Source organism: Drosophila ananassae, chromosome 3R (genome assembly GCF_017639315.1).
Source record: "Drosophila ananassae strain 14024-0371.13 chromosome 3R, ASM1763931v2, whole genome shotgun sequence".
Classification (NCBI taxonomy): Eukaryota; Metazoa; Arthropoda; class Insecta; order Diptera; family Drosophilidae; genus Drosophila; species Drosophila ananassae.
In genome coordinates this window covers 7590935-7608664 of record NC_057930.1, presented here as the reverse complement: position 1 = coordinate 7608664, position 17730 = coordinate 7590935, and the positions used below count along the sequence as shown (strand labels likewise).

Genomic DNA, 17730 nt, shown 5'->3' with positions numbered 1-17730 from the left:
TATATACAGAGTATATATATCTAGAACGCAGAACGGAACGCGACCGGTTCGCCTTAAAATCCAGAGTAGAATAAAAATCTCTCGCCGCCAATTGCCATCCCCAGCGTGTGCGCAGCTACTTTAACCCTTATACGATGTCGGGGGTTCAGAACAAACAGCTTCTCCAGGTAAGTGGCGTTTTATTGGTACAAGTAAACTAGATAAAATCTGAATTAATAGATCTTAAGATACTTAGTTTTAAGATGACTGCCTCCAGCTTGGGGCCCTAAAATAATTTATATCCAGAGATACTTTGGTTCACACACAACTACGTACAGTAGATATCGGTTAGGAGAAATATTACAATCAAAATAAACATTTCGAATCAGAATTACACAATACACAATCTTTAAAAAAAACAATTTTTTTAAATTTGTTTTAGCTTTTAGTTCAAGCTCGATCAAATTCAAAATTGCAATTGCAATTCAAAAATTTTAGATCAAATTCAAAATTGCTTTGAAAGTTCCTCAGAATAACCGAAACCTACTGCTTAGGCATAAATCGAAGACCTGGGGGGACACTACGCACATTCATAGCTGCCCAAGATTAGGTATTTGGCTTAAGGCTAATCCAAGGCGAAGTCCACCGCGTTTCAGTGACCCGAGGACGTGCTGTCCGTGAAATACGGATGCTGCATCGCGGCCTCGGCACTGATTCGTTGATTTGGCCGGCAGACTAACAGTTTCTGCAATAAATCACGACCTTTAGTGTTGAGTCTGGGCACTAGTTGGCTCCAAGATGTGATGGCCGGAAATGCTGTGGAGGAAACCGGAATTAAACAACTTCTCACAAGCGTGAAAAACTTGAACTCCTTACAGGGAAGAGCTACGTAATCGGAGAGGTGTGAAACACCCGGCCAGGAATCTTCGTTGGGGGTACCCAACACCCGGAATATTTTCATAAGCTGATCGAGCACATCAGAGCCCGGGAATAAAGGTCGTCCAGCATCTGCCAGTTCGGCCAGAATGCATCCTGCTGACCACATATCGATGCTGGTTGTATACAGCTTGGCCCCAAACAAAACGTCGGGTGGCCTGTACCATAGGGTCACCACCTCGGCGGAGTAGCACTTGACGGGAATGCCAAAAGCACGGGCGAGGCCAAAATCGGCCAGCTTCAGTTCTCCGTTCTTGTTGATGAGTAGGTTTTGCGGTTTAAGGTCGCGATGCAGGACGTTGTGGCTGAATGAAGAGTAGAAGTAACAAATAAAGGATAGCCCAATACATTGTTTTATTAACTTGCCTGTGGCAGAATGCTAGGCCTCGGAGCAACTGCAGCATGAAACTGCGGCACACAGCCATGTCAATCTCACCGTTGAGACTATCGAAGTACTTTTTCAGGTCCTGGTCGCAGTGCTCAAAGACCAAGGTCAGCTTCTTGTCCGAGTGCAGGACGTCTATCAGTCGCACAATGTTCTTGTGCTTCAGCTCCTTAAGAAGGCAAATCTCCCGGAGGGCGGAACTGGGCACACCTTCGTCGTCCTCGTCCAGGCGCACTCGCTTCAACGCCACGATCTCCATGGTGTCCCGGTTTCGGCCCTTGAACACCGTGCCATAGGTGCCCTCGCCTATTTTCTCCATTTTGTCGTACTTCTGCATCTTTGCAGATTTTCGATTTTCTTCGATGGTCAAATAAAAACAAAACGAGAGCGACTGAGTGACCGTACAATTATACCGCCTCAGCCACCCAACGACAGCCTCCAACACTGTTTTAGTACTAGAATATTTAGTACTTAAAACCCCTCGTGGGTAAAAGCAGGTTTGAAACATGGATAAGAAAGGGATTTTTTTTAATAAACACTAAATATTTAAGCACTTTTAATATTATATTGGTTTCTTACGACAGATTTTACATTTTTATACTCTAGCAGAGGGTATTATAATTTTCCGACCCTATAAAGTATATATATTCTTGATCAGGATCACCTCCTGAGTCGATATAAGCATGTCCGTCTGTCTGTTTCTACGCAAACTAGTCTCTCAGTTTTAAAACTATCGAGTTGAAACTTTGCACACATCCTTCTTTCCTTTGCAGGCAGTATATAAGTCGGAACGGACGGGATCGGTCGACTATATCCTATAGCTGCCACATAACAGATTGATCGGAAATGCCATAACTTTGGTGTTTTTTAAGTTAGAGGGTTGGGACTTTCCACACATGTTATATTTGACCAAAATATCTTATGTACACTGCTGGCCAAAATAATAAGTACACAGATATGGTGTTCATTTGTTTCGATATAACTCGATTTTTATGCAATGTACACCCGCCAATTTTTTTTTATATTGAAGGGTTCCAGTGTAACACAATTTCTAAAACAACAATGACAGAGGGGAGCCCTGGGTATTCAATACTAAGCTCAATTTTCTGCTGGGAGGCCGATTTTGGTCTGGCCAAAATAATAAGTACACCTGAGAATATGATAAATTTTAAAGAATTAAAGCTATAATTGGGTCAAGGTATGTTGGTTTTTATTATTTCCTTGCATAATCCCACGAAAAAAAATTATATAGATGGGAAAAAAGAAGCATTGACTACAGTAGAAATGAAAATTGCTTTGAATCTGCAAAAAAAAGGAAAAAGTCTTCGGGAAATCGCTAAAAGCCTTGGGCGGTCAGTATATTTTGTCCAGAATGCCCTTAAATTCAAGGCTCCAACCGAAACTAGAGGTCGAAAGAAGAAATCCTCTCAAACGACGGACACCCGGATCATAAAACTTGCAAAAAAGTATCCCTTCATGTCTTCAAAGTCTATTGCTGCTGATATTGACCAAGAAATATCCTCTAGATCAGTTCGTCGTAGACTTACTAATGCTGGCTTACAAGGACGCATAGCCAGAAAAATTCCTCTCCTTCGAGGGATTTAAAGATGAGGAAACAGTTCTGGATCAGAGGGTTCCAAAAAGTGGAATAATGTCCTATGGAGCGACGAAACAAAAATAAATCTATTTGGTAACGACTACAGAAAGAATGTACGACTTGTTTCGTTGACCCAAAGGCAAAGAATTCGACGCCCGGTACTCGAAATAGACCGTTAAACACGGAAGCGGAAACATTATGATTTGGGACTGTTTTTCTTGGCATGGAGTCGTCCCGATTTACGGATTACCGATACTATGACCCAATTTGGGGATAAAAATATATTGTCTGACATAATGCTGAGGAAGACATGCCCTTGAGATGGGTCTTTATACAGGACAACACCCAAAACAAACATCAAAGCTGGTCAAGGCTTGGATCACCGAAAACTAAAACTAATACCCAGTATATCCCCCCTTATTTTGTATAACTTTTGTTATCCGTTTCGGCATGCTGGTCATTTAATTTACGGCACGTTGACCCCTAGATCAGTTGCTATTATGATGGATTGCGTAAAAATTCAACGAAATTATAACAAACAAAATGTTAATTGTTAACAAACAAGAAAGTGTAGCAGTTTTTTAAATTTTATGCGAACGATAAAAAATCAACTTGTAATGCTTGCGGAAAGAAGTTATCTGGTGGTTCAGTGGAACCAATCTTAAAATACACTTAATGGTGAAACATGCCAATTTATTTAAGGAGACCGATGAGGATGTAAAAAGGAGGAGCAGTAAGGAGGAGATGGATGCACTTTATTTTGCACTGTCAGAAAGACGAAGTTCATTAGGTTCAGAAACAATAAACTCCTTTTTATGGGTCAAACTCAACGATTAATGAAATAGTTTTTGTTTTTACAACCTTTCAGAGGGTAATTTTAGTCAAAAGTGTGCAACGCAGTGAAGGAGACATCTCCGACCCTATAAAGTATATATATTCCTGATCAGGATCACCTCCTGAGTCGATATGAGTCATCTCCATGTCATCTGTATGTCTCCATGTCGTCTGTTTCTATGTAAACTAATCTCTCAGTTTTAGAGCTATTTAGAGCTGAAACTTTGCACACATTCTTCTTTTCCTTGCAGGTAGTATATAAGTCGGATCGGCCGAGATCGGTCGACTATATACTATAGCTGCCATATAACTGATTGATAGGAAATGCCGTAACTTTGATGTTTTTTAAGTTAGAGGGTTGGGACTTTCCATTCATGTTATATTTGTCCTAAGTATCTTATCTACAAAAGGATCGGCCGACTATATCCTATAGCTCCCATATAACCGAACGATCGGAATTGGCAAAGCTTTGGTGTCTTTTCAGCTAGAATAATGGGACTTTCTACGGATTCTATTTTGGGCAATCTAATCTATTCTGCCAAATTTGAAAAGGATCGGCCGACTATTTCCTATAGCCGCCATATAACTGAAAGATCGGAAATGGCACAACCTTAACTGCAAGGATATATCAACTTCGGCTCCGACCGAAGTTAGCTTTCCTTTCCTGTTTTCGGTTAAGTTCTGATATGAAACTAAATTTAAAAAACGGTTAACAGTTATTATTTGCAAGCTCTGGTAATCACTAATAAAAGATAAATAGTGGGACTTTTCAATCATCCTAATTTTTTGCATTAATTTAATTGAAATGTATCATACACTTGCATAGGGTTGATTTGTTCCAAACTTTTGCTGACTGAAACATCTTTGATTTTCCTCTATTCCCCTTGCAGAATACCCTCTGATAACCATTTAGGTAACAAGTGGTTTCACACAGTGTATGAGATATCTGCGATGCTACAAAGAATATATATTCATGATCTGGCTCACGTCTTTTAAGCAAGTACGGCGATATAAGCCCCTAACTGCAAGGGTATAGTCTTTTGCTCCGCTGAAAGTAACTTTTCTTTCCTATTTTTATAAAAATGGTTGATTTTGGACAAATATGGAATTAATATAATTTTTTTAGTAAAAACAACAACTAATTAAGTTTTCTAAATTTCTAAAAGATTTCTAAATTTTACAATTTTAAAAATCTTTTTATTTATAAATTGCAGTGTAAAGTGTAAATTCCATTATTTATTCACTATAAGATAATGTTTGTTGCTATTTAAAAATTAATTTTTTTAATACTTTGGCATTTATGCCAGTTAGTTAGTATAGAAAACGACGAAATCATCATCCTCATCATGATTATTTCCTTCATCTTTTTTATCGGTAACGAATGAATCGTTGTGTCACCACAATTGTTTTGCTGTCTCAATAGGGATTGGACGTGTACGAGAACGAGCAGTAGAAATATAAAAATTGCCGGTCGCTTCTGTTGCACGTTCGTGCATAATCTCGTTGATTCAAGGGCGCATGTTGGCGACATCAGTGTACGCGGCCGGAATGCCCTCGAGACCGCAATTCACGCCCAGTTAACGATGCCAGCTATCTTGAACCGGGAAGGATTATCCGCCAGTGGACAGGCAAGGTGTCCTTCGCCGTCAACCACTCAAGAGTCCTGGCCCACCCCTCCGCCGGCGCAGAGTAAACTCGTAGTTCCCGAAAAACCGAAGTTAAATTTTGTTCGCAGACTACGGCAGGAACTACCGGGACTTCCACCTTCTTCATCCCATCCACGTTGTTTTTGTCCCCAAACCTTTTGGAACCCCACCCTTTGGTAATGCAGTGGGATAAGTCGAATCTCTGATTCGGCGACGGCAGGAAAAATGGGAAAAATGTAGAGCGATGGCGAGAATGGCCGATCGAGGACGAGTATAGCAATATTGTTTGGTGAAAATTTCCCGTCAAAGGCTGGATGGGGTGTGATATGTTGGATGCGAGCTTCCACACTGGCTTATTTCTCGGTATTGGTCGCCATATCCCATTCGCCGGCACGTACCTTTAGCAAGGTCTAATATTTTCCGATTACATTGAAAGCGCTTGTGAGCACCAAGTTGTCGGCGATCAGGGATCCGGCACCCTTGTAAGTATTGTTAGGTGTCATTAGGGCGACCACCCAAGGAAACTCGCCCTCCTGGTCGTATTTAATGGAATCGGTGTAGAATATCAGGCAATATGCGTTTCGGGGTCCGCATTTTGTGGGTACTTCCAAAGTCTTTTTAGTTTTTTCTTTTTGCTGAAAAGACTCATATTACTGATAACTTTATACTGATAATTTTTTAGAGGAAGCTCGATTCTTACAATGTTCGCATGGGAGCAACCAATGTGGTTGTCTGGGCACTATAGATCCAGACGTCTGGAACGAAAACATTGGTCTCTGATTATCTCCGTCGTTGCACAAATATCGCGGCACACACCATTTGGAGGAACTGCTTCCGCAGGGTTTGAGGCGCAGACCCTGGACAACGGCGAGCGCCAGAAAGAGGCGCAGAGACACCGGAAAACGACCCCAAACGAACCATCCTAACTAGGTAATACTATTTTACAGATTGTCTTACTGGCTTAGTTTGGTTTCATATAGCCATTATATAGTGATAATGGCATGACCAAATGAGAACTAAATTCTAATGTGTGACTGCTTTTTCGAAAAAAATATTTGGGTAAATTCATATAAATATGTATTTTTGTTTCGATAATGTATAATATAAATTCTATAGTATATTGTATAATATTGATAATTCCAAACTGAGACCATTTATGTGTGAGGATGTGAAAATACTGAAAAATTGAGAAGGATTGTGTGTGGGATCTTTTCGAAAGATTATCCTAAGTTAAAATAAGCTTTCAGTTATTTTATTATTAAACCAATTTCCTGTAATTTGCATTTTGGAAAAAAATCCCGAGCTTATATCTTCAAAAACACCATTGAGCTTTTGAGTAGTTAACCGATCTGGTTTAAACTTTTCCAAACATTTTCCAAAAGTCATTTGGTTTGGGAAAAATTATGGTGAAAGTAAAAAAAATTTGCATCACTGGTGGAGACATTTTAGTCCCCAGATAGAACATACATTCTACTCATAAATACGCGTCGATTCATCGACATTTTTTTCAAAAGTTATTCAAGAAATTCGAAATTTTTTTTTATTTTTGAAAATGTTTGCAGCTGTTCCAAATGTTTCCAAAGTTTGTCTGGTTGCCTGTTTGCACTATTTTTTTCTTAACAAACCTGAAAAAATTGGAGATTTTTGTTACTAATTTTGTTCTAAAACTTTTTAAAATACTTTAAGCTTACGTTAAAAAATTAAAAAATCCTTGTTAATCAAAAAATTAAAAACTTTATACTCAAGAAAGATGTTAAGACGTGCTTAACACCGTTGAACAAATTTTTACATATATATTAATAAAATTAGTGTTGTAATACGAAAGCACGAAAGTCCAATGTAAGGGACGCGATCATATTATCAACAATTTAATAAACTGCACTTAATATTCCTTTTCATTCTTAATAACCGACTACCACTTTATCTGTCTGTTGACCAAAATATCAACAATTAGTTACACTTTACTTAGTTTAAAGATTTTTAATACATAATCTCCTTTATCTTAAAAATATGTCCTTCCAAATAAAGATCAAAAAAATTAATTCAAATAATTGTTTCATTTTAGATCCAAGTTGAAAGCCTGCCGGATGATGTCCTGTTCATTATACTAGATTACCTGGATCTGAATACTCAGCTCAAGATGATGCGAGTGCATTCGCGTTTTTTGAATATAATGCATCAGTTTTGGCGTTTTAACTGCAAAAATATGTTGATTGTAGAGCCAATCCTTCTCGAAGACCTAATTTTGGTTTTGAAAAGTACTTGCAATTGGATAACAAACTTGCGGTTCAGAACAAACAATCAAGAACACTTCGCGGAACTCACAAAATATATGTATCCCAATGTCAAGGACCTGCGGCTGGCCACCCGAAACTTTCAATTAAAGGACTCGGATATGATAAAACTAGTTCAGTCTTTCCCCAATATAAAAACATTTAGCCCACAAGGACATTTAACTGGGGCTCACATGAGTGATTTCCGACAGCTCGAAAACCTAACTTTATCGTACTGTTCCTACGCCTCTGGCTCCCAACTTACCCATATTTTATCATCTTTGCGCCTAAAGAGTCTCAAATTAGACGTTTTTAGCAATAAAGAGATCCGAAGTGTGAGTTTGCCTCTGGAAGGTTTAACTAATCTGGAGTTACTTCATTGCGACAGCTCTGAAATGACTTCGTGGTTTCTCGACAAAATTCGTTTTCTGGTCAACCTAAAAGAACTCAAGATAAGTGACAATTTACATGCAAACGTAGCCAGAGAACTACTTGATTCCCTATCAGTAAATCGGAGCTATGCCAAAAGCCTCGAGCTAACATTAATTCAATCAATCGGATTGGCTTTAGCTTCTTATTGTACGATCCGACTTGGGTCTGTCATTATTATAAGTCAAGATATTGGTGGAATCGGTTTTTTATATACAGAAATCCCAAATACTAAGAGACTTTATTTAAAGTGCTGCGTGATCAGAAGCCAAAATGATTTCCATTCGCATATAAAAGCATTAAAAACACCAGAATTTATATGCTTTGATTGCTGCCAGTTTGAGTTTAAGGAGTTTACGTTTTCAGGTAAAGATATTGCCCAGGATCGCAGTACCAAACTAAATCTGCATATAATTGGAGGTACTTTCAATCAACTTCCTATCAATTCGTGTCATTCATATGAAGTAAGTTATGGCGTAGGTCTATCGGTATTGTCATTAACGGAATCAAATTGTATTGTTTTTTTAGGATATCTCCCAAGTTGATTGGAAAGTGGTTGAGGAGGATGCACTGTTTGAGTTTCATCGTGTACTTCCAAAGGAGCTGAAAGTCGAGTACAAATATGAGCCTTTCCTCATTCAGTTTGAATAAAAATCAATGATTCTTATGCTTGTAAACCTGGCATATAATTAAATGAAAGACGCATCCATTGTCTCTTGCGTGACAGTTGAATTTTTATTTAATTTGCAGCCATAAATTCAATAGTAAAAATCACCCTCCTCAAATGCCAGGCAATAATTCTTATATATATAATATTATATATTATGTATAGTATTGCCAGATACGAGCTCTGTAGCGCTTTGTACATAGCCGCGAAATTCAAAAGACAAAAATGCGGAAGGGAGATATTTGACAACCTTATATAATAAAATATAATTGTTATATAACAATTAATATAATTGAAAAAGCTATAAACCAAAAATTTTAATTATCCATGGCAAATTTTGCTCAATTAAATAGAGTCTTAGATTTTATATAATATGTCAGCTTATTCAAAGAAATCCTCGATACATAATTACCGATAATAGTAAAACAGTTTTATTAATTTGCATTTCATTATTATAATTATTTTTTACGTTGTTTACCTAGTTGGGGATGTTTAACAATCAAAATTTAAATTTAATTTAAACCGTCTTCCTTCTGCTATCTGATAAGTTACCATGTAGTATAGAATCTTTGAATAGAACAGCTTAATATTGATGACGAAGTACTTGCTTCAGTTATAACGATTCCGATGTCTTGGTTCTCAAATCCCAAACGCCCAATCTTGACTTTTCAAACTCGAATCCATTCTTGAAGCTAACACCTAACATACATAGCTATGAGTTATACCTTAATACGTCTATTCACGTCAAATTGGGAAACACATTAAAAGTATTGGTAGTACATAGATTGCTCTATATGCGTATTATCCTACTTATCTAGTTAATTAGATTAGATACTTTTGTATTGTTGGTGGCATCGACATCTCACTATTTGCCACAATGCAACACGTTTCTAAAAACAGTCTCCATTTGGCTTTATAATATAATATATATAATCAGGGCATGCAGATGGCAGGTCCGATAAATGTGTCATAAAACTTTTCCTTAAAGGGAATTTGGAATTGAGTGTGCGTAAATCGATTTGATTCAAGAGGTTTCCCATTGCCCACGACCACCGGCCGATCTCGATAACACGATAACAGTGATGCACTCGGAGAAGAACCATAGCAGAACGGAAGGATATTTTTTTTAACATGGAAGGTTAGGACTCACAAAGATCATAGTCCTTCGCTTTTCTTATTAGTTTTTTAATTGTTTATGATAGCTGTATTTTTGTTAGATTCTTTTTAGGAGATGACCTTCGGTGCGTTGCAGTCTTTTGACCAAAATTATAATACTTATAAAAGCTAATAAAAAAAAAAGAAAATGCCGAAAATCATGAATATTGTTCTGCCTTTAGCTCAAAAGACCAACCTTCGCCTCTTTGCATGCACTATCAAGAGTCTCCCGCTACAGTGGACTGGTCGGTGGCCGCCGAAGAGGATGCGCATGAAGGCCTGTCAGAACTCCGGGCTGAAAATGTTGTAGATGACCCAAAAAAAAATGAAGTAAATACCATTAGATTAAGCTAAGAAAAGGAATTTATACAAAATTCCCTACAGAAAACGTGTATTTTCCACAACAGTTAACCCTTTGAATCTAGACTTACCTATTTGGTTTTTATGGATTAGTTATTGTATGCAAATTAATTGTTTTACAAGTGATTTAATGGCTAAAAGATATCACAGGCCGACAATTTCCAACTTTTTTTTTCCTCCACGTCATGGCTATCTAAAACTGTTTCTTCGTTCAAAACATATCTATTGCAGGTTTAGCTTGTTTAGTAAATAACATGTTTTAATTTTGGATTTAAGGAAAATCTCGAAATAATTCTATTGAATTTAATATAGGTGGTTAAACAATATTTTCGTCAATTAAATTGAAGTTTTTAATCTCATATTTTCAAAAAGTCGTGGTCGTTGGTTCGATTCCAAGCCGAAAAATCTTTATTATGGGTTGATTTTTGTTTACTTTAATTTTTTTTTTAATATCGCAGTCTCAAAAGAAACTGCTATATTCAAAATTTTTTATTATCTTATTGAATACAATACAATTTAATATCTAATTGAAACAATAACTTTCGATTGGTATATAATTCATTTAGATCGGTTGCCTAAAACAAATTTTTAAATTTAAAAAATTTAAAAAAAAGTATTTTCCGGTTTTTATAGTTAAACAAATTGTTGAATGTAACACTTTATTTTGGGTGTGCGATATAAAATAATAAATATTAGAAAAGTATTGGCGGAGTTGGTTTGCCTAGTTTTTTTTATAGCTTTTAATCCATGATTTGGCCCAAAAACGGTGGTGGCTGTAATTTAAGCAAAGCAGAGTTTTATTTATATGCATTATATGCTCAGTGGGTTCATATGCAAGTAGTGTATCCACAGATACACTTAATGTATCTGCAAATACCCTAGATAACGAATCCTCCATAAAACCAGTATACCCTGCCATACCTATCAAATCATATATAAACAACATTCCAGAGCCTACTGTGGGAATAATTCAAATAGGCTAGACACAAACCCTTTCCCATAGCATTATCATTGGCATCCAGACATAAACATAGACATAAACCATTCACACGCCTTTATCGACGACAGTAGACGTAAACATCAAACCCCTTTTTGCTCCAAATTCATAAACAAGTGCCCATCCTGGGAACCTACATGTCAGCATAAAACTCTGACCAATCAAAACTATTCAACCAAAGTCCATCTATGCTGCCAGCGTCGGTGTCACCGATAAAAGCTATAGTTATAAGAAAATTGAATTTGTAAAATCAGTTTATAATCTACGATCAATCCAATAGGATATCTTTATAACTCATTCTTGAATTTAATAATAAAATTTATAAAATAAAAATCCTAATTTTTATTTTTTTATTTTAAATCGGGAATTAAAACATATAATTGGCGCAGTCGGTAGGATACAATTATCCTCGCGTGTTTTAAGTATCGAACTAAATACATCGCGAATTTATTGTATCCGCAAAACGAATCTATAAACATTTCTAAACATTAGTGAAATCACGAATGAGGATTTCTAGTGTGAAGTGCAATAAACATTAAATAAAAACATTTTTAATACCAGTGAACTCAGCATTAGTTAAATCACGAATGAGGATTTCTAATGTCTATTTGAAATAAAAAAATAAAATAAAATTATTAATATAATCAAGACAATTTAAACATATATATACCAAATTAAATAAATAAACTTTAAAATGCAATCTGAACAAGCATCCACATCAGCTGCAGCAAGGCACATCCTGTCTGACAGCAATATGAATAATTTCTTCATGCAACTAAAACAAATTGACAAATTTGATGGTGATACAATGTATTTAGCACTATTTATAAAAAGTGTTGATAACTTGATTACCCAATACAAAACAACATCGTCTACTCAGAATGAAATCATTCAAGGAGCTATCCTAAACCTCATCGTTGGACCTGCACGTACAATTCTTCTTAGGAATTCAACCCAGGACTGGAATGAATTAAGAACCTTACTCATCAGTGAATTCAACTCATCAAAACCCCACCATCTCATGATCATGGATTTACATAAAATTAAATATCAAAATAGTTTACGTAAGTTTATTGATGATTTAGACAAACAGACAAGTAAAATTTGTAATAAGTTAAGTCTGGATAATAATGCAGCAAACACTGTTATATTTTCAAGAATATTAGGTGATCATATAGCAGAAGTAATTCGTGAAAAATTACCATTACGAGTGTACATATCTATATGCAAATACGATATATCAACTCCAACTAAATTAAAACAAGCTGCTCAAGCTGTAGGTCTTTATGATGATGATGATATATATAATTTTTCCCGAAGTGTTGAAAATCGATATAATATACCAATGGTCTCCACATCTAATACTTCTAATACTAATAATTCTAATAATAATCAAAGGGACAGAAACCAAAATTTCAATCAGAATGTAGGAAACAATAGGAGTCAAAATTATAATAATCGTGGGACATATAATTATCAACAAAGACAAAATACTTTTGATTCAAATAGAAATTTTAATTCAAACTATAATAATAATTATAGATACTCTCAAAATCCTTCAGGTCAAAACTCTCCAAATTATAATCGGTCTGTTAATGTTCCTCAAAAACAATCAGACCAACAGAATAGACCAGAACCAATGGAAATAGTTGAAAATTTTCAGACACAAGCCTCGGAAGAAACACAACAGCAATAAAAATAAAAATTGATAATAGACCATGCATTTGCCTTATTGACACAGGTTCCAGTATAAGTTTAATAAATGAAAATTTTTTAAAATATCCAATTAAAGAGAATAATATAAAAGTTCGAACAGTAGGAAATTCAGTCACTTTGAATAAATCCATTGAATTTATAATTCCAAAATTATTTAAATCAAAACAAAAATTTTTTGTCAAAGAATTTTCCAATCATTACGATTTTCTTTTAGGACGTAATATTTTAAACCTTACATCAGCCCAAATAGATTTTGGAAAGAATACTGTTAAACTAAATAATTACGAATTTCCAATGATCAATATAATAAAGGAACATAACAAAAATTATACAAACATGTTAGAGGATGAAGAACACATTTACGCATTGGAAACAGAATTAAAAACTAGTTATATTCGAGATGATCATCTCAACTGTGAGGAAAAATCGGCACTACATTCTCTAATGTCCAAATTCTTTGATATTCAGTATCATGAGGGTGACAATTTGACCTTCACAAATGAAATCAAACATAAAATAAAAACTAAACATGAAGATCCCATTTATAGAAGACCATATACTTATCCCTATATTTATGACAATGAAGTAGAAAACCAAATAGCAGATATGATTAAACAAGGTATTGTCCGCAAATCTAAATCTCCTTATTGTAGTCCTATAGTAATAGTACCCAAGAAAATGGATGCATCGGGCATTCCAAAATTTCGTATGGCTATTGATTACAGAGGACTTAACGAGATAACTATTGACGATAAATTCCCCATTCCCAATATGGATGAAATACTAGATAAGTTAGGAAAATGTCAATATTTTACAACGTTAGATCTGGCAAAGGGATTCCATCAAATTGAAATAGACCCAAGATCAATTCAAAAAACAGCCTTTTCCACCAAGAAAGGACACTATGAATATACTAGAATGCCTTTCGGTCTAAAAAATGCTCCTGCTACATTCCAGCGATGTATGAATAATATTCTTCACGATATAATAGGAACTCATTGCCTAGTATATTTAGATGATATTATTATATTTTCGACCTCCTTACAAGAACATATTCAGTCCCTTCAAAAAGTCTTCGTCCGATTAAGAAAATCCAATCTTAAACTTCAATTAGATAAATGCGAATTCATGAAAAGAGATGGCTTTCCTACGGATATCTACGTGGAACGCTAACGGCGTTTCGCAACATAAACTTGAGTTAGCTCAATTCCTACTCGACAATCACATCGATGTAATGCTGCTTTCGGAAACACACCTCACAAACAAATACAATTTTCAACTACGAGGATATTCATTCTACGGAACAAATCATCCAGATGGTAAAGCACATGGTGGGACTGGAATTCTAATCAGAAGCCGCATAAAGCACCATTATCAAAACAAATTTGCTAAAAACTAATTACAGGCCACATCTATAAATATACAACTAAATACTGGCAACCAACTTACACTAGCCGCCGTATACTGCCCCCCTCGCTTCAATATAGCTGAAGATGAGTTTATGCAGTTTTTCAACACACTTGGAGACCACTTCATAGCAGCAGGAGACTACAATGTCAAGCACACACACTGGGGATCCCGTCTCGTGACTCCAAAAGGGAAGCAGCTCTATAATGCAATTATCAAAGCCAAGAACAAGCTCGACTATGTTTCTTCTGGCACACCAACATACTGGCCGGCAGACCCAAGGAAACTACCAGATTTAATAGACTTTGCGATTACCAAAAACATCCCTAAAAATCTGATAAGCGCCAATTGCCTATCGGATCTTTCATCTGATCACTCGCCTGTCCTGTTTATTCTACTGCGACATCCAGGAACATTGGAACAACCATTAAAATTGACCTCACAGAAAACCAATTGGGTTAAGTACAGAAAATATATCAGCTCACACATTGAGCTAAGTCCTCATCTCCACGATGAAGCCAACGTAGACAGCTTTGTTAATTCACTTGAGTCTGTACTCGTCTCTGCAGCTCGAGCCTCAACATCGCAAACTATAAATACACAAAGCAATAAAAAGACAAATCTACAAATCGAACAGCTCGTCCTCGAAAAGCGGCGTTCACGTCGCGAGTGGCAATTCCACAGATCGCCATCTACTAAGCAAAGCTTTAGACATGCCTCACGTCAACTTACTAAAGCCCTACAGCAAGAAGAAGCTTATGTCCACCGCCGCTATATAGAGCAATTGTCAACTTCTAGTACAAAACACTCACTATGGAGAGCTCACCCAACTCTAAGCTCACCGAAAGAAACAGTGATGCCTATTAGAAATCCCACAGGCGGCTGGGCGCGCAGCGATGCAGACAGAGCCAGCACGTTTGCCAATCACCTCAAAAATATCTTCCAACCAAATCCGGCCACTAGTGCCTTTACTCTGCCGACTTTACCATATGAGCCTCAGCTTCAACATGAACCAATCGAGTTTCGCCCAAACGAAATCGCTAATATCATCAAAAACCAACTAAATCCGAAAAAATCACCAGGCTGCGACCTCATAACTCCCAAAATGATCATTGAGCTTCCATATTGCGCCGTCTGCACTATCACCCAGCTCTTCAATGCCATCGCAAAACTTGGCCACTTTCCAGCGAGATGGAAAAAGTCAATTATAATAATGATAGCAAAGCCGGGAAAAGACCACACAATTCCCACGTCGTATAGACCTATAAGCCTACTTTCATGCTTATCTAAACTCTTTGAGAAATGCATTCTGACTCGAATAAACACATACCTAAGGATCCAGGAAGGAATCCCGTCACATCAGTTTGGGTTTCGTGAAAAGCACGGTACAATTGAGCAGGTCAACCGGATAACAGCAGAAATTCGGAATGCATTCGAAAAACGCGAGTACTGTACCGCAATATTTCTAGATGTCTCTCAAGCATTTGATAGAGTCTGGCTAGAAGGTCTAATGTACAAAATCAAGACAATGCTCCCTTGTAATACCCACAAGCTTTTAGAGTCTTACCTCTACGACAGAAAATTTGCTGTGAGGTGCAACACTGATATATCTGACGAATTCACTGTTGGAGCTGCAGTTCCTCAAGGAAGCGTACTCGGACCAACATTATATGTTCTCTACACAGCAGACATCCCGACAAGCACACGATTAACAACATCTACGTTTGCTGATGATACAGCTATTCTTAGCCGCTCAAAATGCCCGATGCAAGCAACTGCGCAGCTAGCTCTTCATCTGGTGGATGTTGAAAAATGGCTATCAGACTGGCGAATTAAAGTAAACGAACAAAAATGCATGCACGTTACGTTCACCTTGAATAGGCAAAACTGCCCGCCCCTTACGCTAAACAACACCCTACTCCCGCAAGCAAACGAGGTAACATATCAGGAGTACACCTCGATAGAAGACTCACATGGCGTCGGCACATAGAAGCTAAAAGAACCCACCTAAAGCTAAAAGCCAGCAGCCTTCATTGGCTTATCAACGCTCGGTCTCCCCTTTGCCTTGAATATAAAGTCCTGCTGTATAACTCGGTACTTAAACCTATATGGATGTACGGCTCCCAGTTATGGGGGAATGCCAGCAATAGCAATATTGACATAGTCCAGCGAGCTCAGTCGAAGATCTTGAGAACAATCACCGGGGCACCTTGGTACGTTCGCAACGAAAACATACATCGCGACTTAAACATTCTTCCAGTCAAAGATGTGATCGCAGAACAGAAGGAAAAGTACTTTAGCAAGCTATTGTCGCACCCTAACCACCTGGCGAGAGGTCTAACAAGGTTGAGTAACCAATCACGACTTCGTCGGAATGACCTACCCACCCAGCGACCGTCTTGAGGAACGTGCAACCAGAATGCAGTCTTAGTCTACTGTTAGTTAAATGTTAATGTTAAGATTTGAAAACTTATTGTTAGTCTCAAAATTAAGAGAAGATCCAATAAATAAAAGCAAAGTTTAATAAAAAAAAAAAAAAAAAAAATGAAAAGAGAAACAGAATTTTTAGGCCATATAATTACTACTGAAGGAATTAAAACAAACCCAAATAAAATTCAAGCTATTCACGATTTTAAAATTCCAAGTACTCCTAAACAAATTAAATCATTTATTGGTCTTTGTGGATTTTACCGAAAGTTTGTTAGAGAATTTGCAAAAATTGCTAAACCAATGACCCAGTGCCTTAAGAAGGGTTCAAAAATAAATGTCAAAGATAATAATTACGTTGAAGCATTTGAAAAATTAAAAACACTAATTACAAATGATCCAATCCTTAGATATCCAGATTTTGAAAAAACATTTGAATTAACTGCTGATGCTAGTAATTATGCTTTAGGAGCTGTCCTAGCTCAAGAAGGTAGACCAGTTTGCTATGCAAGTAGAACATTAAATGATCATGAAATAAATTATTCAACTATCGAAAAAGAGTTATTAGCCGTAGTCTGGGCAACTAAGTACTTCCGACCCTATCTATTTGGAAGAAAATTTAAAATTACATCCGATCATAAACCACTAGTTTGGTTACACAATATTAAAGAACCTAATATGAAATTACAAAAAAGGAAAATATATCTTAGTCAATATGATTGTGGTATGAATTACATTAAAGGAAAGGAAAATTATGTAGCAGACGCCTTATCTAGGCTACCTAAAAAAGAATCAAATAATGAACAACTAGAAGAAACATTTCAAAACGAAGATGATTTACAAAGCACAGGAGCTACTATACATAGCGCCCAAGAAGATAATGGCAATTGTATTCAGATTACAGAGCGTCCAATTAATGTTT

At 36.7% G+C, this 17730-nt stretch overlaps 2 protein-coding genes across 5 annotated transcripts; one reads left to right on the top strand and one right to left on the bottom strand.

The window, feature by feature from the left end:
• Nucleotides 1-34: 34 nt before the first annotated feature.
• Nucleotides 35-8798, top strand: LOC6502759. Of its 4 annotated transcripts, none has more exons than XM_044716628.1 (4): nt 43-167; nt 6060-6307; nt 7443-8543; nt 8608-8798. In XM_044716628.1, exons 3-4 carry the CDS (start codon nt 7518-7520, stop codon nt 8728-8730), a joined length of 1149 nt encoding a protein of 382 aa, XP_044572563.1. In that variant the 5' UTR covers nt 43-167; nt 6060-6307; nt 7443-7517; the 3' UTR covers nt 8731-8798. The 4 variants fall into 4 exon arrangements, with proteins under 4 accessions (XP_014760375.1, XP_044572563.1, XP_044572565.1 ...); XM_044716630.1 differs by lacking the exon at nt 43-167 and adding an exon at nt 5051-5859; XM_044716629.1 differs by lacking the exon at nt 43-167 and adding an exon at nt 5051-5974.
• LOC6505282 (cyclin-dependent kinase 5 homolog) lies at nt 163-1725 on the bottom strand. Its single transcript, XM_001964790.4, has 3 exons — nt 1282-1725; nt 856-1220; nt 163-795 (listed from the first exon to the last, which is right to left on the bottom strand). Exons 1-3 carry the CDS (start codon nt 1635-1637, stop codon nt 632-634), a joined length of 885 nt encoding a protein of 294 aa, XP_001964826.1. The 5' UTR covers nt 1638-1725; the 3' UTR covers nt 163-631.
• Nucleotides 8799-17730: the final 8932 nt, after the last annotated feature.

Excerpts from the sequence above, each read along its gene's own strand:
- LOC6502759 (XM_014904889.3), top strand. The coding sequence starts at position 135 with ATGTCGGGGGTTCAGAACAAACAGCTTCTCCAG. Across the intron at positions 168-7,442 it reads AGAACAAACAGCTTCTCCAG|ATCCAAGTTGAAAGCCTGCC; the intron begins GTAAGTGGCGTT and ends GTTTCATTTTAG. Across the intron at positions 8,544-8,607 it reads ATTCGTGTCATTCATATGAA|GATATCTCCCAAGTTGATTG; the intron begins GTAAGTTATGGC and ends TTGTTTTTTTAG.
- LOC6505282 (XM_001964790.4), bottom strand. The coding sequence starts at position 1,637 with ATGCAGAAGTACGACAAAATGGAGAAAATAGGCGAGGGCACCTATGGC. Across the intron at positions 1,221-1,281 it reads GGCCTAGCATTCTGCCACAG|CCACAACGTCCTGCATCGCG; the intron begins GCAAGTTAATAA and ends CTCTTCATTCAG. Across the intron at positions 796-855 it reads CGATTACGTAGCTCTTCCCT|CATTTCCGGCCATCACATCT; the intron begins GTAAGGAGTTCA and ends TTTCCTCCACAG.